The sequence below is a fragment of the Macaca nemestrina genome, chromosome 1 (assembly GCF_043159975.1).
Source record: "Macaca nemestrina isolate mMacNem1 chromosome 1, mMacNem.hap1, whole genome shotgun sequence".
Classification (NCBI taxonomy): Eukaryota; Metazoa; Chordata; class Mammalia; order Primates; family Cercopithecidae; genus Macaca; species Macaca nemestrina.
The window spans coordinates 4,152,564-4,178,758 of record NC_092125.1 but is presented as its reverse complement, the minus strand read 5'-3'; the positions used below and the strand labels follow the sequence as shown (position 1 = coordinate 4,178,758).

The 26,195-nt window shown below is 42.0% G+C and overlaps 1 protein-coding gene and 1 non-coding gene across 2 annotated transcripts in view; both read left to right on the top strand.

Annotated features, from left to right (window-relative positions):
* LOC105474697 (EF-hand calcium binding domain 2) overlaps positions 1-26,195 on the top strand; it is an 89,036-nt gene that overhangs the window by 2,676 nt on the left and 60,165 nt on the right. Inside the window, 1 exon segment of the mRNA XM_071068417.1 lies at positions 12,910-12,994. Coding sequence (XP_070924518.1) covers positions 12,910-12,994 — 85 coding nt within the window.
* LOC112425391 (U6 spliceosomal RNA) lies at positions 20,860-20,966 on the top strand. The gene has a single exon (XR_003016434.1). It is a non-coding gene; the product is annotated as a U6 spliceosomal RNA (small nuclear RNA).

Genomic DNA, 26,195 nt, shown 5'->3' with positions numbered 1-26,195 from the left:
TAATGTGTGTGCCAGATTAATATAAAATAGACATTTCCTTTCTAAAACATGCTGATTCTAAAGGCACGCAGAATAGCTTTTGCCATTCATTAAGTATGATGTTAGTTGTGAGTTTTTCATAAGTACCTTTTATCGTAATGAGGAAGTTCCCTTCTATTCCTAGTTTTCTTTTAAACAATAATCTTAAGTATTTTTTAATTGACACATAATAATTGTACGTGTTTATGGAGCACAGTGTGACATTTTGATACGTGCACATAATGTGCTATGATCAAATCACTATTCCTAGTTTTTTGAGTGTTTTTATAATGAAAAGATGTTATGTATTGTCAAATACTTTTTCTGTATCTATTGAGATGACACGTGGTTTTTTCCCCCTCTTCATTCTATTAATGTGGTGTATTATGTTGATTGGTTTTCATACGTTGCATTCTTGGGAGAAATCCCATTTGGTCATGGTGTATAATCCCCCATAAGGTGGCTGGATATGTTTTGCAAGTGTTTTGTTGAGGATTTTGCATTTATATTTATAATGGATGTTGGTTTGTAATTTTCTTCTTATGTCTCAGTTTTGTTTTGTTTTTATCATGTTAATACTGGCCTTATAGAATGAGTTGGGCAGTGTTCTCATCTCTTCAATTTTTGGGAAGATTTTGTGAAGGACTGGTAGATTGGTATTAATTTTTTTTTTTTTTTTCTTAGAGCCTCACTCTGTCGCCCAGGCTGGAGTGCAGTGGTGTGATCTTGGCTCACTGTAACCTCTGCCTCCTGAGTTCAAGTTATTCTCATGCCTCAGCCTCCTGAGTAGCTGGGATTACAGGCACATGCCACCACGCTTGGCTAATTTTTGGTAGAGATGGGATTTTAATGTGTTGGTCAGGCTGGCCTTGAACTTCTGGCCTCAAGTGATCGGCCTCCCAAAGTGCTGGGATTACAGGCATGAGCCCCTGGCACCCGGCCTTACTGAACTTTTAGTAGGTTACAGGGCCTATCAGAGTTATTCTCAAGGTGTTTACGTATGGAAAGGGAGACAAATAAGTAAACTGCTAATTATCATATGGTTTGATAGACTATTATGATAGAGATAGCATGTACGCTACATGATTACATAGGAGGGTACTTAACAAAGAAACAGGAGAAGGGAAGCCTTCAGAAGGTCAGTTACTCTTAAACGTGAGTAACGAATGGGAGATAGCCGGGAAGGAGGAGAACGGTATTCCAGACAGGAGTGTCTGTCACAAAGGCAGAGGGAAAAAGCATTATCACTGGGACACTACAGAGATTTCCTGCCTAGGGCATTTGTGTGGAGAAGTGTTAAGAGATCACATTTTTGAGACAGGTAGGAGCCTAGTTCATAAAGGACTTTGTGCGCCTGGTTGAGGAGTCTGAATGTTAGTTTGAAAGGCCTTGCGAACTGTTGGAGGATTTTAAACCAGAGGGTCAAATGACTGAATCTGCCTTTTAGAAAGATCATCCTAGCAAAATGTGGATTGTGGTTTGATGATGGAATGGGAAGTGAGAGAAAGGAGACTAAAGGCAAAAAGGCAGGAAGTGACTACATTAATTTAGCTGGAAGTGATGTGTCTATGTATGTATGTATGTATGTATGAAACAGTCTCGCTCTGTCTCCCAGCCTGGAGTGCAATGGTGTGATCTCCGCTTACTGCAACATCCGCCCCCATGTTCAAGTGATTCTCCTGCCTCAGCCTCCCAAGTAACTGGGATTACAGGCACATGGCACCATGCCCGGCTAATTTTTTTGTATTTTTAGTAGAGGTGGAGTTTTATCATGTTGGCCAGGCTGGTTTTGAACTCCTGACCTCAAGTGATCCACCCACCTAGGCCTCCCAAAGTGCTGGGATTACAGGCGTGTGAGTGTCTAATCGTAAGCAATGACAATGGAAATGGAAGGGAAAGAACAGTTCAGAAGGGTTTATAAGTACATGGCTGGGTACGGTGGCTCACGTCTCAAAAAAAATCAACAAAAAACCCCAGACGGGTTGAAAGGTGTTGATGATCAAATAGAATTAGGAAGATGAATTTGTTAGAATGAGAAATTTGGAGGACTGTGATCAGGGAATCAGTAGAAGATAGCAGTGAGAAGGAATGGTAGATTATGTGTCCTCAAGGGATGAACCTTAATAGAGTAGTAGTTTTTCATACGAAGTTGAAACAAGGATGCTCTCAGACAAGTCCATGATGTGGGCCATTCTGTATGATACTATATAGCCCGGTCTCTTCAACAAGCTAATTTCATGTGTGTGGGGAGGGGTAGGGAAGGATGCAGGACTGTTTTAGTTTCAAAGAGAACAAAATAATACGTAACAGCCAAACACAGTACATAATCTTTGATTGGGTTTTAGTATGAAAAAAATACCTATGAGACATTTAGGGACAGATGGAGACATTTGAATATGGAATAGATATTAGATGATCTTAGTGAATTTTTGTTAATTTTTAAAGATATCATAATAGCATTGGGATTATGCAGGAGAATGTCTTTATTTTTAGGAGATATGCTGAAGTATTTAGGGATGAATTATTCTGCTGTCTGCAGTTGACTTACAGACAGACTTGGAAGGAGGAATCAAAAAATGGCAAAATATTAACAATAGTTTAGGTGGTGGGTATATAGTTGTTTGTAATACTAAGCTTTCAACTTTTCTGTATGTTTAAAAATTTCCTTCGTTAGAGATGCTGGCAAAAAATATGGCAGATTAGGAGTATGGGGCTCTGAGCAGCAATGGGGAGCTCTATATTGCCAACCTTCCTCAAGTCCCTGAGATAGGGAAGCCATGGGAGAATGAGCAGCCAGTTCTCAAAGGGACTTCAAGATGGGTAATAACTTTAGGGTAGTGCTTCTCAGCTTTTATCACTGTAAAACCTAAACATTGGCCAGACTCAGTGGCTCACGTGTGTAATCCCAGGACTTTGAGAGGCCAACGTGGGAGGATCGCTTGAGGCCGTGAGTTCAAAACCAGCCTGGTCAACACAGAGTGACCTTGTCTCTACAAATAAAAACAAAAATTAAACAAAATTGGCCAGGCACGGTGGTCTGTGCCTGTAGTTCCAGCTACTCAGGTGGCTGAGGCGGGAGGATTGCTTGAGCCTGGGCGTTTGATGCTGCAGTGAGCCATGGTCTCGCCACAGCGCTTCAGCCTGGGTGACAGAGCACAACTCTGTCTCAAAAACAAGCACACACAAACCCTGAGCGTGGAAAACAATATTTGTGGCACACTGGGGTAAAACTAGATGAGCTTTGGGACTCTATATGAGGCTTGATTATTAAAAAAATCATTATGTTAAAAAATATTTAAGAAAATAAAACAGTATTAGGAATTTTAAAATGATGACTCTATTTTAAAAGTTCCAAATGTATTTAAAATGTTAGTGGAACTTGAGCTTGCTTCCCAAAATGTTACTTTTTAGTATCAAACTTTTTGCTTGAAATAGTTGTACTCAATTCCTGATTTTAAAAAATCTTTAATATGAGCTTCTCAATTTTTGATCATTTACTACCAATGAGAAACTGTTCGTGCAGAAGTGTAAAAGCGTTTTTCCCAACCATTAAAAAAATCAAAATTGAAATATGAACTAGGCCCCTACCTATCTCAAAAAATGTGATTTCTTAACACGTTCTCACACTTTTTTTTTTTTTGAGACAGAGTCTTGCTCTGTCACCCGGGCTAGAGTGCAATGGCACCATCTCAGCTCACTGCAACCTCCGCCTCCCGAGTTCAAGCGATTCTCCTGCCTTAGCCTCCCGAGTGGCTGGGATTACAGGCGCCCACCACCACGCCCGGCTAATTTTTGTATTTTTAGTAGAGACGGGGTTTCACCATGTTGGTCAGGCTGGTCTTCGAATTCCTGACCTTGTGATCTGCCTGCCTCTGCCTCCCAAAGTGCTGGGATTACAGGTGTGAGCCACTGTGCCCGGCCGGATTATGCTTTTTTCACAGTGCCTTTGGGACTGACACTCCTGCCTGGAATATTTCAAACCAGTTGAAATTATATCATCTAAAAACTTTTCCTTTAATTAACCAATATAATTTAGAAAATTTTCTAATAATCCAAATGATTTTTTAATCCAGTTGAACTATCTCATATCGATTATTTCAAAGTAATGAAGATTGAATTTATATATGATGCACGTGTTTTTTGTTTGTTTGTTTTTGAGACAGAGTCTCTCTCTGTTGCCCAGGCTGGAGTGCAGTGGCGTGATCTTGGCTCACTGCAACCTGTGCCTCCCAGGTTCAAGTGATTCTCCTGGCTCAGCCTCCTAAGTAGCCGGAATTACAGGTGTGTGCCACCACGTCCAGCTAATTTTGGTATTTTTAATAGAGACAGGGTTTCACCTTGTTGGCCAGGCTGCTCTCACACTTCTGACCTCAAGTGATCTGGCCACCTCGGCCTCCCAAAGTGCTGGGATTACAAGCATGAGCCACTGTGCCCAGCCTCTCATGCATGTGTTTTTAGGGCCACACATCAAGCTTGGCTGCTCCTAAAAGGGCATATCAGTTGCGGAGGCAGGGAGGTAGCCCATAGGATGTGAAGATAAAGATCTGGGACTGCTTCCTAGAGCATGAGCCCTGTCAGTTTGAAGAAGTTGCAGTGCACACTGGAATGAACACTATGCTCTTTGGGCACCTGGAACATCAGTGTCTTCAGGAGCTCTCTGATGGGTGATGGTGCATTCTGCATCTGGACTCTGAAGGAGAGGACCACGTGATATGGCAGTGTGGAGCAGTGGGTGCCTGATGGCATTTGTTGTCTTGCTGCTCTGCAGACCAGGGGCCTGCCATCGGATCCTGTCCTGCCCTGGTCCCCCTGTGGGAAGCTCTGGAACAGACTGCTTTCTGGGGCCCGACTTCATCTGGCCACACTGAGAGATGAGAGATAAGAGGTTCAGTATTTTGGGGTGCCCCTTTAATCCATCCACTTGACAGGCTGAGTATCCCTTTTTCAAAATGCTTGGGACCAGAAGTATTTTGGATTTCTAATTTTTTTTGGATTTTGAAATATTTGCATATACATAATGAGATATCTTGGGAAAGGGATTCAAGTCTAAACACAAAACTCATTTATGTTTCATGTAAACCCTATGGACATAGCCTGAAGGTAATTTTATGCAGTATTTTAAATAATGTGTAGATGAAACAAAGTTTCTATACATAGAACCATCAGAAAGCAAAAGTATCACTATGTCGGCTGCCCCTGAGGACAAGCTGGCTGTTTGGTGTCAGCATCATTCCTGACCCTAAACTGATAGGAATTGATGTTGATAAGCAATCATCTTACACTTATTCACACAGAAGTACGTGGCAGTAAAAAATATGAAGTACCATTCACGAAGTGAAGAAATAATGTGTTCAAGGTAATGAAGCAGCACAGTAGCATCACCACAATACCTGTGTCAGCTGTTAGCAACAGCAAACGCCGGACTTTCAGTCTCTGCCTGCAATGCTGTGTTTTGATTAGAAGGTTACTGTATACTGTACAGGTTGAGTGATCCTTATCTGAAATGCCTGGGACCTCAAAATGTTTTGGGTTTTGGAGCATTTTGGATTTAGGATTTTCAGATTAGGGATGGTTAACTTGTATTGCAATGTCCGGTGGGTGAGGATTCCTGAATTAGGGTAGTCCTAGATTTCAGTTAAGGCATTAATTATTCCTGATAGATGATAGTTCGAAAAAAGAGGCTTGATGATCAAGTGACTTTGGAACAGGCTGTGTTGAACAAAGTTAAGTTTCATGATTGTAGAACATTCCAAAGACTTTAATATACTAATACACACTATAAATGACCATATAAAACCACATATAAATATTATATATAAACCATAATATTTGAGTTTTGCAGACATTTTTGATCACTGAAGCCCTTTATTGAGCAGCTCTGGCCAGACACAGTGGCTCATGCCTATAATCCCAGCACTTTGGGAGACTGAGGGAAGTGGATCACGAGGTCAGGAGTTCAAGAGAAGCACCTTGAGGAATGAGTATTAAACAGAACACAGTTTAGAAAATATATTGATAAGAGGTTATTAAAAATTCGTGCCTTGAAGGCTGTAAGTGCACTTTAATCAGAGTGCCAGAGTGTTTTGTTCACATGTTTTTAATTATTGGAATGCACACTTTTAAAAATATCCAAATAAAAAGGTTGAAAACTAAAAAATAAAGTTAGTGCCTGTTATTTAGACATGGAAGGATAAAATTATAAATGATAAGTTTTACCTATTTCAAAACAAAAGTCAGCATTATACTTATTGGTAAAAGACTAGTGTTCCAAATTATTAAATAATAATAATGTTTTTATAAAATGGATTATTATCACTTTATGCATTTATGTTGCTTTGGTAAGTGCTGGCCAGTGCCTTGTCATGACAGAGAAATAAGATACCATAAGAAGATAATACAAAAAGTATTATTAGAAAATATAAAATAATCAACGGAAAGATTTTAATTAATACATTTTTTCAGGAAATATATAGTCAATAGCAAAAATTCAATTTTTACCTCAAACACTTGAAATTACAGGGTTCTAAAAATATTTCATCACAATATCTACAAAACAAAATACTCAGGCATCATCTTGGAGGATTGTGTGTGGCTTACATGACGAACCTCAAGATAGTCATATTTAATTTAGCGATCTATAAAGGGATATATATATCTAAATATACATCTCTTAGATGTGAAAACTAAATATTCTAAAATGTTAATTCTCAATGCATAGCTGATTGCAATATCAATAAAACTTTCAATGGTATTTCATTTGGAATTTCTAAATTGTATATGGATTTCTGTATTTCCTTTGGAATAATAAGTTGGTATTGATAAACATTCCTAAAAAGAGGCTAATAGAGTGGCATTAAATAAAACACTATGGTAATGGCACAAGACTAGAAATACAAATCAGAATAGAATCAGTAGAATGGACAATTGATAGAATTAATCTCAATCACATAAAAGATGATAATACATAATAAAGTGCAAGGAAAGGAATCAAGCACTTGGTAAATAGGAAAAGCTAACCTTTCACTTTGAATCACATCAAAATAAACCAGATGAATTATTCAGTGTGTTGTCCAGTGTCAAAAATAAAAACAAAAAAACCACAGTAAATCTATCTGTAAATTGTTGAAGAAAATCGAATTAAGTACTTGCTAGACCTCTAGAAAAAGGACGATTTTTCTTTCTGTGCCTTTTGGGCCTTTCACAGGATAAGTTTCTAAACTTTAAAGTATGAGAAGAAATCTCAACAGCTGTGACTACCTAAAAATAAAGGATAATGTACTTTTAAAATGACCTTAAATTTAAAAACCAAACATCAGCTTTGTGCAGTGACAGCCTCATAACCAGAGAGTTTTCCCAAGATCCTGTTATGGCTCATAAGAAGCTTGCTAGTTCAACTGTGTTCAACTCGCTGAATTTCAACAAGATAAGACAAATATACAAAGATGAATTGGGCAGGATTCTTCAATAAAGAATTGATTATTGATTATAATAATGAAAAATCAGAAACAACCTAAACATCCACAATTGGGGGTTGATTAAATACATTTTGATAAAGCTCTATAATGGAATATTAAGCAGTCGCTAAAAATAATAAGGTAATGAATATTTATTGAGAATGAAAGGTCCAATTTATTGCTGAGTGAGAAATTAGATTAGAGAACAACATTAAAAGTAGTTAACTCTGGACCGAGCATGGAGGCTCACACCTGTAATCCCAGCACTTTGGGAGGCTGAGGCGGGTGGATCATTTGAGGTCAGGAGTTTGAGACCAGTCTGGCCAGTATGGTGAAACCCCATCTCTACTAAAAATACAAAAGTTAGGGCCGGGCGCGGTGGCTCAAGCCTGTAATCCCAGCACTTTGGGAGGCCGAGACAGGCGGATCACAAGGTCAGGAGATCGAGACCATCCTCGCTAACACGGTGAAACCCCGTCTCTACTAAAAAAATGCAAAAAAAAAAACTAGCCGGGCGGGTTGGCGGGCGCCTGTAGTCCCAGCTACTCGGGAGGCTGAGGTAGGAGAATGGCGTAAACATGGGAGGCGGAGCTTGCAGTGAGCTGAGATCCGGCCACTGCACCCCAGCCTGGGCGACAGAGCAAGACTCCGTCTCAAAAAAAACAAAACAAAACAAAAAAAAACAAAAGTGAGCTCGGTGGTAGTGGTGCGCACCTGTAGTCCCAGCTACTCCAGAGGCTGAGGCAGGAGAATCACTTGAGCCTGGGAGGTGGAGGTTGTGGTGAGTCGAGATCGTGCCACTGCACTCCAGCCTGGGCAATTATGGCAAGACTCCATCTCAAAAAGAAAAAAGAAAAAAAGAAAAGAGTAGTTAACTCTGAGTAGAATTGGAAGTGATTTTAACTTAAACTTTCATCTGTGTCTTTTTTTTTTCCTCCAGTAATTGTGTATGATTTTGATCATCAGAAAGGAAATGGAGCTGTTTTCGTTTTAGAAAAACAAGTGCAAACAACTGACCTGGAAAATTGTTTGCAGTGACTTCGACATAGGGTTAAGTCTTTATTATTCAAACAGCTCACGCTCATTGTTAAGAAATAGTCAAAGGCCCCCGTAGGGTTGAGCAGAGAACATGAATAGACAGTTCATAACATGGGAAACACGGATGGTAAACAAACATATGGATCATTATTGAGATTCACTTGTAATCAAAGCAGTGTAAATTTAAATAATGAGGTAACTTTCTTTGTTGTTAAATTAGCAAAAGTTCATTGCTGTGTTATTTATAATAAAGAAAAAATAGCCGGGCGCGGTGGCTCACGCCTGTAATCCCAGCACTTTGGGAGGCCGAGGCGGGCGGATCACGAGGTCAGGAGATCGAGACCATCCTGGCTAACACGGTGAAACCCCGTCTCTACTAAAAATGCAAAAAATTAGCCGGGCGAGGCGGCGGGCGCCTGTAGTCCCAGCTACTCCGGAGGCTGAGGCAGGAGAATGGCGTGAACCCGGGAGGCGGAGCTTGCAGTGAGCTGAGATCGCGCCACTGCACTCCAGCCTGGGCGACTAAGCGAGACTCTGTCTCAAAAAAAAAAAAAAAAAAAAGAAAAAAAAGAAAAAATAATATCAATAAATTGTGGTATATTCTTTTGGTACTGTTAAAAAATGGAAGGTTGTGTAAATTATGTTGTAACCTGGAAAAATATGACAGGTGAAGTAATTAAGGAGTTAAGATTTTATACTGTAAGTACTAACAGGTGGGATGGGGTGGAGTAAGGTGAGGTGGGGTGGGGTGGAGTGAGGTGGGGTGGGGTGGGGTGGAGTGAGGTGGGGTGGGGTGGAGTGGGGTAGAATGAGGTAGAGTGGGGTGGAGTGAGGTGGGGTGGGGTGGAGTGGGGTAGAATGAGGTAGAGTGAGGTGGGGGTGGGGTAGGGTGAGGTGAGGTGGGGTAGGGTGAGGTGAGGTGGGGTGGGGTGGAGTGAGGTGGGGTGGGGTGGAGTGGGGTAGAATGAGGTAGAGTGAGGTGGGGGTGGGGTGGAGTGAGGTGGGGTGGGGTGGAGTGGGGTAGAATGAGGTAGAGTGGGGTGGAGTGAGGTGGGGTGGGGTGAGGTGAGGTGGGGTGGAGTGAGGTGGGGTGGGGTGGAGTGGGGTAGAATGAGGTAGAGTGAGGTGGGGGTGGGGTGGGGTGAGGTGAGGTGGGGTGGGGTGGAGTGAGGTGGGGTGGGGTGGAGTGGGGTAGAATGAGGTAGAGTGAGGTGGGGGTGGAGTAGGGTGAGGTGGGGTGGGGTGGAGTGAGGTGGGGTGGGGTGGAGTGGGGTAGAATGAGGTAGAGTGAGGTGGGGGTGGGGTAGGGTGAGGTGAGGTGGGGTAGGGTGAGGTGGGGTGGGGTAGGGTGAGGTGGGGTGGGGTGGAGTAAGGTGGGGTGGGGTGGAGTGGGGTAGAATGAGGTAGAGTGGGGTGGAGTGAGGTGGGGTGGGGTGAGGTGAGGTGGGGTGGAGTGAGGTGGGGTGGGGTGGAGTGAGGTGGGGTGGGGTGGAGTGGGGTAGAATGAGGTAGAGTGAGGTGGGGGTGGGGTAGGGTGAGGTGAGGTGGGGTGGGGTGGAGTGAGGTGGGGTGGGGTGGAGTGGGGTAGAATGAGGTAGAGTGGGGTGGAGTGAAGTGGGGTGGCGTGGAGTGGGGTAGAATGAGGTAGAGTGAGGTGGGGGTGGGGTGGAGTGAGGTGGGGTGGGGTGGGGTGAGGTGAGTGGGATGGGGTGGAGTGAGGTGGGTTGGAGTGAGGTGAGTGGGGTGCGGTGGAGTGAGGTGAGTGGGGTGGGGTGGAGTGAGGTGAGATGGGGTGGAGTGAGGTGAGATGGGGTGGAGTGAGGTGAGTGGGGTGCGGTGGAGTGAGGTGGGGTGGCGTGGGGTGTGGGGGGAGAAGAGCAGGGTTGTTCAAGGGAGGAAGATCTGAGTTCAGTCCAGCTCTGCCACTCAATAAGTCTGTGATCTTGGGCAAAAGGTGCTTAGCGTCTCTGAGCTTTGGTTTATTTTTTCTCTATGATTGTAAAAGTATATACAGTACCTGATGTAGAACCTGGTGTGTAGTGTTTATTCAGTACATATTTGTTGAATGAATGAATGGTATTCAGTGCTATATATAAAAGCATATGTATGAAGAAAGATTGGAAGAAAATACAGCAAAATGATGAGTGGTTATATTGGGGGAAGAGAATGTGAGTGATTTTAAAATTTCCTATTTTCTGTTTGGTGGTATTATATTTCTAATTGAAATAATTACCTAAACTCATTCCTAATATCTTTCTTTCTGGGCGTCCTACTGTATTTACTGTTTGATACATCGTGAGACCTTTTTCTTTTCTTTGAGACAAGGTCTAGCTGTGTCGCCAGGCTGGCATGCAGTACTGTGATCCTGGCTCACTGCAGCCTCGACCTCCTGAGCTCAAGCAGTCCTCCCGCCTGGGCCTACCAAAGTGCTGGACTGCAGGCATGAGCTGCCATGCTTAGCACGATTTTAAGACTCAATTACATTATTTTCCTTTATTCTTTCACTCAGCCAAACACCTTGGAGTTGGCCTTGACCCTTTTCTTTCTATGTCAGCAAATCTTGCTGGCTCTGCTCTTTAGAATATATACAGAATCGGCCGGGCGCGGCGGCTCACGCCTGTCATCCCAGCACTTTGGGAGGCCGAGGCGGGTGGATCACGAGGTCAGGAGATCAAGACCATCCTGGCCAACATGGTGAAACCCTGTCTCTACTAAAAATACAAAAAATTAGCCGGGCGTGGTGGTATGCACCTGTAGGCCCAGCTACTCAGGAGGCTGAGGCAAGAGAATCGCTTGAACCCAGGAGGCGGAGCTTGCAGTGAGCCGAGATTGAGCCACTGCACTCCAACCTGGGCAACAGAGAGAGACTCCATCTCAGAAAAAAAAAAAAAAAAAAGAATATATCCAGAATCCTGACATGTCTCACCACCTTCACTGCTACCATTCTGGCCCACGTCTCTCACCTGGAGTACTGCGGTGGCCTCCTGCCTGGTCTCTCTGCTTCCACCCTTGTCGTAATAGCCAGAGTGATGAGTGATGATCAGCAGACCACATCACTTTGCTGCCTGGAAAAACCCTTCAGCGCCTTCACATCTCATTCAGAGTAAAAGCCAAAATCCTTAAAGTAGCCTACAGGGCTTTTTTTTTTTTTTTTTTTTGAGATGGAGTTTTGCTCTTGTTGCCCAGGCTGGAGTGCAATGGCGCAATCTTGGCTCACTGCAACCTCCGCCTCCCAGATCCAAGCAATTCTCCTGCCTCAGCCTCCGGAGTAGCTGGGATGACAGTTATGTGCCACCACGTCCAGCTAATTTTGTATTTTTAGTAGAGACGGGGTTTCACCCCGTTGGCCAGGCTGGTCTCGACCTCCTGACCTCAGGTGATCCACCCGCCTTGGCCTCCCAAAGTGCTGGGAATACAGGTGTGAACCACTGCGCCTGGCCAAGGCCTCTTGACAATCTATTCCTCACCTTCAGATTCATACCTTTCTGATCTTATTTCTTACTCTTTTGCACTTACTGTTCTCTCTGCCTGAAAACTCTGCAGTTGTTCATAAGGCTGGCTCCTTCCCTGCTTCAGGTATCTGCCCAAGTGTCACCTTACCGCAGAGGTAGGCCTGTCTCAGACCTCCGTATCAACCCGTTCTCCCCACCCACGCCCCACCCAGCGTCCCTCATGTCCCTACCCTGTTTATTCCTTCCTCCATTTTTCATTTGCCTTACTATGTATTTTATCAGATATTACGAGCTTATATATCTTTCCCAATAAAAGCAGCTCTATAGAGGCAGGGATTTTTTTTTTCTATTTTGTTCCTTGCCATAACCTTACCACATAGTAAGTACTAGGTAACTATTTATTGAATAAAAATATGAGTGTTTCATATATGTAAGTCATAGTCCAAAACTAGTTTGAAAGCTTTTTGAGAAAATGTCATGTTGGTTTTTATGCATTTCTTCCCACAACTCTGCAAGCATAGAATAAGGCAAGGTAGGCAGGGAACCCTGCGGAGAAGCAAACAGTATCTGTTGTGTTGGATTCACTGTGCCTCTCAGGCGAGGACTCTGCCCGGAGGACTCGAGAGAGAGGCCGCTGCTGGAAATATTCTATCACCGTGATGGGAGTGGTTCCATGAGTATGTGCGTGTGTAAACACTTAATTAAACTGTGTACTTAAGATCAGTGCACCTTTACCATATGTACATTATGCCTCAGAAAAGATGTTTACAAACACAATATATCCTTTGACATCTCCAGAGGAAGTTAAACATGCTAAATGATACATAAAGATAAGGAAAGAGTTCTTCATATGCTTGTTTATTAAGATTGCTAGTCTGGTTATTAGAATTTTTGTTTTCAATTCAAAGCTAAATTAAAATAATTTTTATTTACTTTGTCTTTTGCAGAGATAATAGTAGCAGAATTTCACAAAAAAATCAAGGAAGCATTTGAAGTGTTTGACCATGAGTCGAATAATACAGTGGATGTGAGGTTTGGAAATTTTTTTTTTGGTTACACTTCTAAATTACTGACACAAGTCATAAGATACAAGAGAGCTATTTTCTCTTCTTTTTACACTGTACCTTGGATTTATTATGCTGTTTTAAGTATTTATTTTCCATGCTCTGTAAAAGGTCTTTGCTAGCTATTGCTTTGATAAGTACTGTTTCTTATTCTTCATACTCTGGTAGAAAGAATATACTGTATTCTCATTGCCCGTTCCAACCTATAAATTGTAAACTCTGTGAGTGAGATGAACTGTATTTCAGTTTTAGTGCTTGGCGCATATTTGGCACTCAGGAAGTAGTCGAGTGAAGGAACGCCATTTGCTTTGTAAAACACATAAAGATGTATTATAAGGCCACAAATAGGATATTGCAAGGAAACATTAATAATGCCTATGCGATGGCACACTCCCCCTGTAAAATAGCAAAAAGAACCCAAACAGAAGAACATGAAACGACAAGAGAAGACATGAATACTGCTGGGTCTGAAATGGAGGACACAGCATGAGTCTGAAACAAAACAAACAAAAAACCCCTTAAAAGACAGAAGAGATTACACATACTAATAAGAATTGTAGGGTTTGTGCCACACACATCAAAGAAAGGCAGTGAAGCTGGGTGCGGTGGCTCACACCTGTAATCCCAGTACTTTGGGAGGTCAAGGTGGGCAGATCACCTGTGGTCAGGAGTTCAAGACCAGCCTGAACAACATGATGAAACTCCATCTCTACTAAAAATACAAAAATTAGCCAGGCGTGGTGGCGGGCGCCTGTAATCCCAGTTACTTTGGAGGCCGAGGCAGAAGAATCACTTGTACCCCGGAGGCAGAGGTTGCAGTGAGCCGAGATCACGCCACTGCACTCCAGCCTGGGCGATAGAGCGAGACTGTCTCCAAAAAAAAAAAAAAAAAAAAAAAAGGCAATGAAACCATTCTTTAGGAGGCCAGGCTAAATGAGGGTTATTTGATGCGATTGCAATCTCAAGACCAGGGCCTAGTAAAGAGGCCAGCACAGCAGTGGGAAGTGGTTTGAAAACGGTTCTGGAAAGGAACTGTTTGAGGCTTATAAACCAGTGCCATCAGAGGTGCAGCACCACATAGCTCTGGTGGCTCTGGTCACATTGCATTCTGTGGGAATGACACTGGAATACCAGGCCTTCCTGTGGGTACCCCAGTAGGAAATGAGTGGGTGGGGTGCTAGTGGTGGTGGTAGGGTTGGGGAGGGGGTGCAGCAGGCAGCCCTGGCCTGCAATTTGAATAACTAAGCACATGAATGACAAGTGCCTTGACCTCAGACCTCTCCTTGAAGGGTTCTCCTGGGGGCAGGGGACAGAGGTATTGTTAGAGAAGTCAGGGAAAGTATGGCGTTATGAGAGAAAGGGGAAAGAGAGAAAAGAAACCAGCATTTGCTTAAGGCTTGCCATCTAACACACTACCTGTAGTTGGGTGCTAGAGGCTTCATGTGGATTACCTCATTTTAATCTTTTTATTTGTGGGTTAAGGGTTGGCATCTCCGGTTTCTGGAGACAAGGAGAAGGTAAATAGTTTGCTCCATGTCACACCAGGGTTTTTCTAACTCCGAGTCTCTTGCTATGCTACGTGACCCACACTCCCACCCCTACCTACCCTTTAAAGACATTGGGGCTTCTCTTCTGCATTCAGGCTTCCTGACAGTAGCCGTGAAAAGAACATCTCTGGATCCTGAGAGCAACGAGGCCAGGCCTTTTATGGTAAAAGGGCCAATTCAGTAAAAGTAAACATGTTTATGGGCTGAATCTTTTTTCCACTGAAAGTTAAAATAACTTTACCGAGGCCCTGAGGGAAAGTAGATGTTCTTACAACTTAAAGGGTCTGCTTTATTAGTTAAAGATGGTTACTACGAACATTGTTATTGTTTTTAGCATTAAAATATTGATGCTGAGTGTATTTGAGGAGGGACAACATGGATGAATGTAGCTTCCTGATCATTATTCCTGTGTTAATTTGTATAGCACTTTAAAGTTTATAATGAATGTTCTCATGCTTCTGGTATCATTACCATCCACTCTTTTTTAAAAATTCATTTAGTTGGCCGGGCGCGGTGGCTCAAGCCTGTAATCCCAGCACTTTGGGAGGCCGAGGCGGGTGGATCACGAGGTCAGGAGATCGAGACTATCCTGGCTAACATGGTGAAACCCCGTCTCTACTAAAAATACAAAAAAAACTAGCCGGGCGTGGTGGCGGGCGCCTGTAGTCTCAGCTACTTGGGAGGCTGAGGCGGGAGAATGGCGTGATCCCGGGAGGCGGAGCTTGCAGTGAGCCGAGATCACGCCACTGCACTCCAGCCTGGGAGACACAGCGAGACTCCGTCTCAAAAAAAAAAAAAAAAAAAAAAAAATTCATTTAAAGATAGGGTCTTACTCTGTCCTCCAGGCTGGATTACAGTGGCTTGATCATAACTCAGCGTGTGTGACCTTGAACTCCTGAAGTGATCCTCCTGCCTCAGCTTCCCAAGCAGCTAGGACTGTAGGCACTCGCTACCACGCCCAGCTAATTATTATTTCTTGTAGTGACAGGGGTGTTGCTACGTTGCCCAGGCTGGTCTTGAACTCCTGGCCTCAAGTGATAGACCCTCCTCAGCCTCCCAAAGTGTTAGTATTACAGGTGTGAGCCACTGCACTTGGCCACTGTTTATAAATTGGAAACTAAGCTTTGGGAGGCTGAGGCAGGTGGATCACCTGAGGTCAGGAATTTGAGACCAGCCTGCCCAACATGGTGAAACCTCGTCTCTCCTAAAAATAAAAAAAGTTAAAAAAAAAAAAAAATTAGCTGGGTGTGGTGGCGGGCGCCTGTAGTCCCAGCTGCTTGGGAGGCTGAGGCTTTAGAATCTCTTGAACCTAGGGGGTGGAGATTGCAGTGAGCTGAGATTGCATCACTGCGCTCCAGTCTGGGCAACAGAGTGAGACTCCATCTCAACAAAGCAAACAAACAAACAAGAAAATGTAAGGATGGAGAAGCCAAAAGACTTGCCCAAGATCACACAATAGGTTAGCAACAAAGTTGGAACTCAAGTTCGCTTCTTCTTTGGGGCAGCGCTTTCCAGTTTGTGTACCCCCCAGGGGCGGCTCTGAGAATGCAGGATGAGTGAGGTCTGGCCCTGCCTTTCCCAGCGCGTTTTCTCGGTTTGTAAAAGCGGTTGATCTATCGAGAATGTATTTCGGCTGATTAAAGCGAAGGTCTAAATAGACTTTTTTTTTTTCCAAGTTACCAGTTTATTCCACTTACTTCTGGAATTGTTAGGCCTTCTTTATAATATGCAACATTTTATAGAAGGGGTCTAATTTGGCGCATATCTTATGTGCTGTACCACTTTACCTTCAATGCTCTATTAACTGTTGTCAGTTTATAAAATAATTTAATGTCTGATAGTTTAATATCCTTCTTTTTAAACATTTTAATTAAGGATTGAAGGCAGTATTCTGTGTAAGAACTGAGGAAAGTACATAAAAAAGAATGAAATCCTGTCATTTGTGGCAACCTGAGTGAGCCTGGAGACATTATGTTAACCAAAATAAGTCAGGCACGGAAAGAGAAATGCCGCATGATCTCGCTTCTATGTGGGAGCTAAAAACAAACAAACAAACAAACACACAAACAAACAAAAAAACTGAGTTCCTGGAAGTAGAGAGTAGAGCTGTGTGTCAGAGGAGAGGAAAGACGGGGAGGAGGGACTGGGGAGGCTGGTTAATGGATGCAGAATTACAGCTGGATTGGTGGAAGGAGTTCTATTGTTCTGCCGCAGTAGAGGGTGACTCTGGTTAACTCTGATTTATTTTTCAAAAATACAAGAGAGGATTTTGAATGTTCACAAGGAAATGATCAATGTTTTAGGTGGTGGAGATGCCAGTTACCCTGATTTGATCATTACACTTTGTATAAAGCATTGACGTATCACTCTGTATATCTCAGAAATCTGTACAATTATTATTTGTCAACTAAAAATAAATGGGAAAAAGCAAGGATTGAGTGGTGTAAAGAAGTGTTTTTCAGGCCAGGTGCAGTGCCTCACGCCTATAATCCCAGCACTTTGGGAGGCCAAAGTAAGGGAGGAGACCACCTCTCATATCGTCTTATGCCCAGTTTCTGCCTCCAAAGAAAGAAGTAGTAAAAACTAAAAGGCAGAAATGAAATCCACAGGCAGACAGCCCGGCACCGCACCCTGGGCCTGGTAGTTAAAGATCAACCCCTGACCTAGTCGGTTCTGTTATCTATAGATTCCAGACATTGTGTAGAAATACACTGTGAAAATCCCTATCTTGTTTTATTCCGATCTAAGATCTAATTACCGGTGCATGCAGCCCCCAGTCACGTACCCTCTGCTTGTTCAATCAATCACGACCCTCTCACACGCACCCCCTGAGAGCTGTGAGCTCTTAAAAGGGACAGGAGTTGTCCACTCAGAGAGCTCAGCTCTTGAGACAGGAGTCTTGCTGATGCCCCCGGCCAAATAAACCCCTTCCTTCTTTAACTCGATTTCTGAGGAGTTTTGTGTGCCGCCCATCCTGCTACAGAAGCAGGTGAATCACCGGAGGTCAGGAGTTCGAGACCAGCCTGGCCAACATGGTGAAACCCCATCTCTACTAAAAATACACAGATTAGCCAGGCATGGTGGCGTGTGCCTGTAATTCCAGCTACCAGGGAGGCTGAGGCAGAAGAATCACTTGAACCCAGAAGGCAGAGGTTGCGGTGAGCCAAGATCGCACCATTGCACTCCAGCCTGGGTGACAGAGTGAGACTCCGTCTAAAAAAAAGAAAGAAAGAAAGAAAGAAAGAAGTGTCTTTGAACGGAGGGAGAGATATATAATGACTCAGTGGGGGCAGGACAGAGAGCCGTTCCTGGAGAGCCCCCCAGGCACTGGCTGTGCCTCCCCTAGCTGCTTTATCCCTCAGGTGGAGGTTTGGTGTTACTTCCTGTGTAGGGCTGATCTAGGCCCCCTTGAGAGGTCTAGGTCTTAGAGTTTTGTGGTGGCTACTCTCCCTTTCCCTTATCTCTGCTTTGCACAAATTGGAATATTTAATTTGAAATTTTATCGCATCAGATAAAGGGAAAGTCTGGTATTGCAAATGCTGGGCAGCCACCAGCCCACTGTCAAAACCTTTATGAGCTGGGCCCCTACTACTGCCCTTCCGCCTCTAGGGGCCAGTTCTGAGGTCTGGAATCAGACTTCCTGGCTTCCCATCCCAGCTCCGTGACTGCGAGTCATTTCGTTATTCTCTCTGTGCCTCAGTGTACATTTGCCTCAGAGGTTTCGTAGTACAAGTAAGTAGTTCTCAGAGTGCTCCCAAGACCCTTTCAGGGGACTGTGAAGTCAGAACTATTTTCATAATAAATTTAAGAGAGTATTTGTTCTTTTCATTCTCACTTTTTCCACGAGTATATACTGTTTTTTTCTTTTCTTTTTCTTTCATTTTTTTTTTTTTTAAGACAGAGTCTCTGTCACGCAGACTGGAGTGAGTGGCACGATCTTGGCTCACTGCAACCCCCGCCTCCTGGGTTCACGCCATTCTCCTGCCTCAGCCTCCCGAGTAGCTGCAATTACAGGCACCTGTCACCACGCCCGGCTAATTTTTGTATCTTTTTTTTTTTTTTTTTTTTTTTTAGTAGAGATGGGGTTTCACCATGTTGGCCAGGCTGGTCACGAACTCCTGGCCTCAGGTGATCCACCCACCTCGGCCTCCCAAAGTGCTGGGATTACAGGCGTGAGCCACTGCGTCCGGCCTTGTATTGGAGTTTTTCAAAGGCTACATGACATGCAGTTTTGCAGCAGATTGAACGCAGAACTAGATATGAGAATACAGCTGTCCCCTGTGAAGCCAGGTGTTACATATTTACATTGAACGTATGTAAAACATGCCATTCTTCTCAATATACTTTTTGTTTTGGAAAATATAGTTTAAAAAAATAAAAATTATTTATGTAAACATATGAGTTGATTTATGATTTCTAAATGAATTAATACATACATATTTTTAAAATGTAAGGTTTAATTTCTAATATGATAATAAATATAGATCCATATAACTCACACAACATAAACGCTTTGAGCGCCTTGATAATTTTTGATAGTTTGTAAAAGGAATTCTCAGACCAAAAAGTTTGAGAACCACTGTTGTGAGTGGACATTTTTAAAGCTCTTAGAACAATATTAGCTTGGGATTTAAAGCTAAGAACAGTATTAGCTATTATAATTTTTCTACTTTATATACATATAGTTTGTATTATTATTATTTTGAGATGGAGTCTCAGTGTCTGGCTCAAGCTGGAGTGTAGTGGCCCGATCTCAGCTCATTGTAACCTCTGCCTCCTGGGTTCAAGCGATTCTCCTGCCTCAGCCTCCCAAGTAGCTGGGATTACAGGTGCCCACCACCGTGCCCATCTAATTTTTGTATTTTTGGTAGAGACAGGGTCTCGCTATGTTGCCCAGTCTAGTCTTGAACTCGTGGCCTTAAGTCATCTGCCTGCCTCAGCCTCCCAAAGTGCTGGAATTATAGACATGAGCCACGGTGCCCAGCCCCATTTTATGTTTTTAAAGTAAATAACTCAGATTTGTTTTGCCTCTGTTTAATCTGGATGAGCAATGTTATGTTATATGTAACAAAACTCTCATAAGAACTTTAAAATACATATTTTATTTTAGAGACAAGCTCTGTTTATGTTGCCCAGGCTGGCCTTGAAATCCTGAGATCAAGCGATCCTCCTGTCTCAGCCTCCCGAGTAGCTGGGACTATAAGCACCTACCACACCTGGCTAGAACATTTTACTTATTCCCATATGTTCCATATTGATCTCTTAAGATCTAAAGCATTTTATTTTTCTTTTTCATTTCCTTGTTAAATAGTTTTTGAAAGCCAGCTCCTTGAAAAACACTGGGCAGGTTTTCAATATCACTAATTAGGGATACTCTGATTTTGCCTTATATAATATAAAACACAGACCTTTTTTTTTTTTTTTTTAAAGACAGTCTCGCTCTGTCGCCTAGGCAGGAGTGCAGTGCAGTGATCTCGGCTCACTGCAACCTCCACCTCCTGGGTTCAAGCGATTCTTCTGCCTCAGCCTCCCAAGTACCAGGAATAGTGAGATTACAGGTGTGTGCCACCATTCCCCAGTAATTATCTCTTTTTTTTTTTTTTTCTGTACTTTTAGTAGAGACAGGGTTTTTGCCATTATAGCCAGGCTGGTCTCGAACTCCTGGCCTCAAGTGACCCGCCCGTCTCAGCCTCCCAGAGTACTGGAATTACAGGCATGAGCCACTGCACCCGGCCACATTTTCACTTATATGTATTTTCCTGCTCTGTATTTAGAAGTTAAGAAGACCGATTGAAAATTAAATTTTTGAATAGATGATATATGTACATGGGATAAAATTCTAAAGGTAGAAATAATATATAGTGATAAATAAATCTCTTTTTTACCTATCCAGTTCCCCTTATTAAAGGCAAGGTTTGTTACAGTCTTCTCTAATTCTTCCAGAGATTCTCCATGCAAATATGTATGAGTATGTGTGTGCGTGCGTTTGTGTGTGTGTGTGCATACGTTTGTGTATTTTTTTTACTGTGGTAAAATATAGATAACCTAAAATTTATCATTTTAAGTATAGAATGCAGTGGCATTAACATTACTGTACAACCATCACTGCTATCCATTTTAGGCTTTTTCATCTTCCCAAACTGAAACTCTGTACCCATTTAACAATAGTTCCACACCCCTCCCTCTTGCAGCCCGTGGCAGCCACCGTTCTGCTTTCTGTGTCTATGAGTTTCATTATCCTGGATGCCTCATATATAAATGGAAGAGTAAAATATTTGTCCTTCCTGTGCTTGCTTCGGCAGCACATACACTAAAATTGGAACGCTACAGAGAAGATTAGCATGGACCCTGCAGGAGGATGACATGCAAATCTGTGAAGCATTCCATTTTTAAAATACAAACAAATAATATTTGTCCTGTGTCTTGTTTATTTCATGTAGTGTAATGTTCTCACGGTTCATCCACCTTGTTGCATGTGTCAGAATTGTATTCCTTTTTTGAATAATATTCCATTGTATTTATATCCCACATTTTATTCATCCATCTGGCTATTGATGGACATTTGGGTTGTTTTCATCTTCTGACTGTTGTGAATTACGCTGCTATGAATGTTGGTGTATAGATATCTGTTCGAGTCTCTGCTTTTAATTCTTTTGGGTGCATATCCAGGAGTGGAATTGCTGGATCACGTGGTAGTTCTGTGTTGGATATTTGAGGAACCACTGTACTGTTTTCCACAGCGGCTGCACCATGCTGCGTTCCCAGCGGCAATGCCCCGAGGTTCCGGTTTCTCCACATCTTTGCCAGCACTTGTCATTTCTGTTGGTTTTTTGGAGGGGGGTGTTGTTATTATTGTTGTTTCTATAATAACCGTCCTACTGGATGTGAAATGGTATCTCACTGGGGCTTTGATTTGCATTTTCCTGATTAGTAATGTTGAACATCCTTTCATGTACTTATTGGACATTTGTACATCTTCTTTGGAGAAGTCTCTAGTCTTTGCCCATTTTTAAACCAGGTTGTTTTATTTTGTTTATTTTTGAGTTGTAGGATATGTGTTTATTTTTAACGTGAATGGTATGATACTATATAAACTGTTCTGCACTCTGCTTTTTTTACTTATCAATATATCTTGACTATTAGTATATAAAAATTGGCTGGGTGCGGTGGCTCCCACCTGTAATCCCAGCACTTTGGGAGGCTGAGGTGGGCAGATCACCTGAGGTCAGGAGTTCAAGACCATTAAGACCACCCTGGCCAACATGGGGAAACCCCATCTCTACTAAAAATACAAAAATTAGCCAGACATGATGGTGGGTGCCTATAATCCCAGCTTCTTGGGAGGCTGAGACAGGAGAATCGTTTGAACCTGGGAGACAGTCGTTGGAGTGAGCTGAGATCACGCCACTGCACTCCAGCCTGGGCGGCTGAGCGAGACTCTGTCTCCAAAAAAAAAAAAAAAAAAAATTTATCCTTATTTCATTGTATGGATGAATCTCATAATATATTGAATTAATCTCCCCACTAATGGACATTGAAGTTGTTTCCAGGCTTTTGCTATAATAGTTCATGTTGCAGAGAATATCTTAGCATGCATATCATCTCGCAAAAGTGAAAACTTTTTCTCAGGTAAATTATTGGAAGTATGTCAAAGGGCTTGACAATTTTTGGTAGATGTTGCTGTCTTGATGATAGTCACTCAACTCATGTGAGAGTACTAGTTTCTTCAATCCTTCTGAAACAAACTGTAATTATCAAGCATTGGGATTTTTTTTCCAATCTGATATGTGAAAGATGGAGACTCAGTGTTAATTTTCTTTTTTGTTTTTTCTTTCTTTCTTTCTTTCTTTCTTTCTTTTTTTTTGAGACAGAGTCTTACTCTGTCACCCAGGCTAGAGTGCAGTGGCATGATCTCAGCTCACTGCAACCTCCACCTCCTGGGTTCAAGCAGTTCTCCTGTCTCAGCCTCCCGAGTAGCTGGGATCACAGGCTTCCATCCGCCTGGCTAATTTTTGTATTTTTAGTAGAGATGGAGTTTCACCATATTGGTCAGGCTAGTCTCGAACTCCTGACCTCAGGTGATCCACCCGCTTTAGCCTCCCAAAGTGCTGGGATTACAGGCATGAGCCACTGTGCCTGGCCTAATTTTCATTTTCTAGATTATGAACATCTTTCATATCTCTTAAAACTATTTGTATTTCATTTTGTTTGAACTGATGGTTCATGATTTTTCCCCATTTTTTCTCACTGAATTCTTTATCTTTTCATATATTAAAGCTCTCAGCCTTAGTCAAGATATGTATGTCTTGTGTCTTTTCACTCTACTTTTACTTTCTGGCATGCAGATTTTTTTTAAAATTTAGTCAAATTACACACCTTTGGAGTATGGATTTAATTTTTGGAAACAAACAAATGTCATTTAGAGTAGTTTCAGTAGAATAAATTTAGGTTCCCCTAAATAAAGCTAATTTGGTGGGGAAAAAATACATCCCCAAGGCGTGCCTCTAAGGTAAATAAGCGAACTTTTCCATGTAGCTGATACATTTAATTTGAAAGTGACTATAATCTTATTCACACACAAATCCGATTTTTTGTAATCTAACAGAATAAAAGTACACTAGAAATCAGTAGAGTCAGTTGCTGGCTCTATCGTGGATTTTCTATGTGCCACCCTCTTTTTATTTCATTTTCCTTATCTATAAAATTGAAATAAAAATACCTGCACCACTTAAACCACACAAGTATAAGAATATCAAATAAAAAATATCAGCTTGCATTTTTTTTTAAACACTCCATTCTGATCAATTTCAGAACAGGTTGATACTCAAGAATTTGGTGAGCTAAGATGAGATAGGGCCCAATCCTGGCATAAAAGCACCAATCTTTCCCCTTTCCCAAGCCACACCCATCTGTCCTGTTCCTATGCTTCAATGCCTTTACAATGTGACCTTATTTTTAGTATTCCAGACTCTTCTGTGTGATAAGGTTTGGCTGTGTCCCCACCCAGACCTCATCTTGAATTGTATCTGCCATTATCCCCACGTGTTGTGGGAGGGACCTGGTAAGAGGTAATTGAATTATACAGGCAGGTTTTTCCCATGCTGTTCTCGTGATAGTAAATAAGATGATTTTATAAAGGGCAGCTCCCCTGTAGACACTTTCTTGCCTGCTGCCATGTAAAATGTGCCTCTGCTCCTCCTTCGCCTTCCACCGTGATTGTGAGGCCTCCCCAGCCCTGTGGAACTGTGAATCCATTAAGCCTCTTTTTCTTTATAAATTACCGAGTCTTGGGTATTTCTTCATAGCAGTATTAGTCATATGAGAATGGACTAGTACACTGTGTTTAATTTAGACCTGCCCCATCTATAGGAGATTTTTCTTAATATTTTCTTAATCTTTAGACAAATTTTGCAGTCCAGCAGCACCAAGTATCTACTTGCTAATATAGCGAGTCTCTTTTTTCATTGCTTCCATCTTCAACTCAATATGAGTCTCTGAGGCTCATGGTATCCAATATTCATTTCTTTTACTGATAGGGAGACTTAAGCTTCGTTAGCAATTGGCAGGAACCTTGAGTGTACTAGGTCCTGTGTAAAATTCAATAAGAAATAGTAACAAGAACTTATTTGTAATGGATTAGAAATAACTTTTCCTAGGAGCACTGGAGGTACCATAAATACTACGTTTACTTCTTCACATATAGTGCTGTTTTTGAAGAGATATTACAACAACATTTTGCAATTCATGTTTATCAGATAGTAAAAAGTGTGAGCAGTGTGGAGAGACTGCATGGATGGAGTCCCCAAGACAGTTATTATCTGAGAAGGCTGGAAGCTACTCAGAGAGCTTTGTAAAAACTGTATCGATACTGGGTCTACATTTGTGCAATGGAAAAACATGGAAGAGGATTGGGAATTGTTGGGTCCACACACCCTCAATAAGAAATGAATTGTAAAAACAGGTTTATTCATGCAGTGATTGTTCACCTGTATGCATGAAGTGAATGATGAACCTAAGACTACATGTGTAACTTGGATAAATCTCAAAAAACAACGTTGAGTTTAAGAAATTACAAAAGGGGCCGGGCGCGGTGGCTCAAGCCTGTAATCCCAGCACTTTGGGAGGCCGAGACGGGCGGATCACGAGGTCGGGAGATCGAGACCATCCTGGCTAACACAGTGAAACCCCGTCTCTACTAAAAAATACAAAAAACTAGCCGGGCGCGGTGGTGGGCGCCTGTGGTCCCAGCTACTCGGGAGGCTGAGGCAGGAGAATGGCGGGAACCCGGGAGGCAGAGCTTGCAGTGAGCTGAGATCCGGCCACTGCCCTCCAGCCTGGGCGGCAGAGCGAGACTCCGTCTCAAAAAAAAAAAAAAAAAAAAAAAAGAAATTACAAAAGGACAGAAACATACTACCATATATATACATTTTAAATAGACAAAATAATAGTAAATATTGTTTATGAATACAAAGATATGCATGGAAGTGATAAGCATTATCCTCAGAATAGTGGTGTGGTTGCATCTGAAGATGAAAGGAGAAGGGAGGAGGAGTGGAATGTTAGCTGTTTCTGCAATGTTTTCTTGTTAGGAAAAAAATTCTGAAGAAAATGTGGCAAGATGTTAACATCTGTTAAATCTTAGTATTGGCTGTCATATTTTCTCCTGTACTTTTCTCTGAAATACTTTACAACTACACATAAAAATAAATATTTTTAAAAGAGTGATTTATATCTTATCTCTTTACCATCTCACTTTGTAGTTGCTTTGTTAAAACTTGGTTTGCTTATCATGGTCCTTTTGATGAACCGGAGTTAAAGAGTCAAAGAGAATTTTTTAAAGTCATTCCAAATTCTACTTCCTGAAATAATAATTGTTACTGTTAGACTATTATTATTCTAGAGCTCTTTCTGCCCATGTGTAATATAATAAATGGATAGAAAGGTGGGGAATTAATAAGAAAGGAAGAAGGAAGAAAGGAAAGGAAGGAAAAAGATATGGAAGGAAAAATCTAGGATATAATCTTCATGTGGGAAGGACTTACTTTAATTTTACTTGAATGTGACAAAAGAAAAAAAACTAAATTGAAGAAATTGTGGAATCTCAAATGTTTGTTAGCCATAAGAGACATTATTTAAGTTCAGAAAAGATTTTGAGGAAAACATTAAGAGACTGTAGTCCTTGTGTGTTTTTTTAAACTATCTATTTCAAATATAAAAAGTGTCAGTTGATTCCTTGCTGTGAAAGATAAGGACATTAGCATTTCCAAAATTCTGTCTCTACATTTTCTCTCCCAACCCCCAGTTTATCTTAGGTATATTTTTATTTTTACACTGACAAGGTAGAATGTTCATACTTTGTTCCTACATTTTTTAGTAGTTTTGTATATTTGAATGAAGTTGCCACTAACCACATTTTCTCATTTTTTTCTCCATCCTTGAATTCTTTGATTTATTTTTGTTGTGTAGATTCTCTTGTCAGTTTTTTAAATTTTTTCAGGAAGTGCTCATGGATATTTTTGAGACTGGGTCTCAGTCTGTCACCCGGGCAGGAGTACAGTGGTGCCATCACGGCTAACTGCAGCCTTGACCTCCTGGGCTCACGTGATCCTCCTGCCTCAAAGA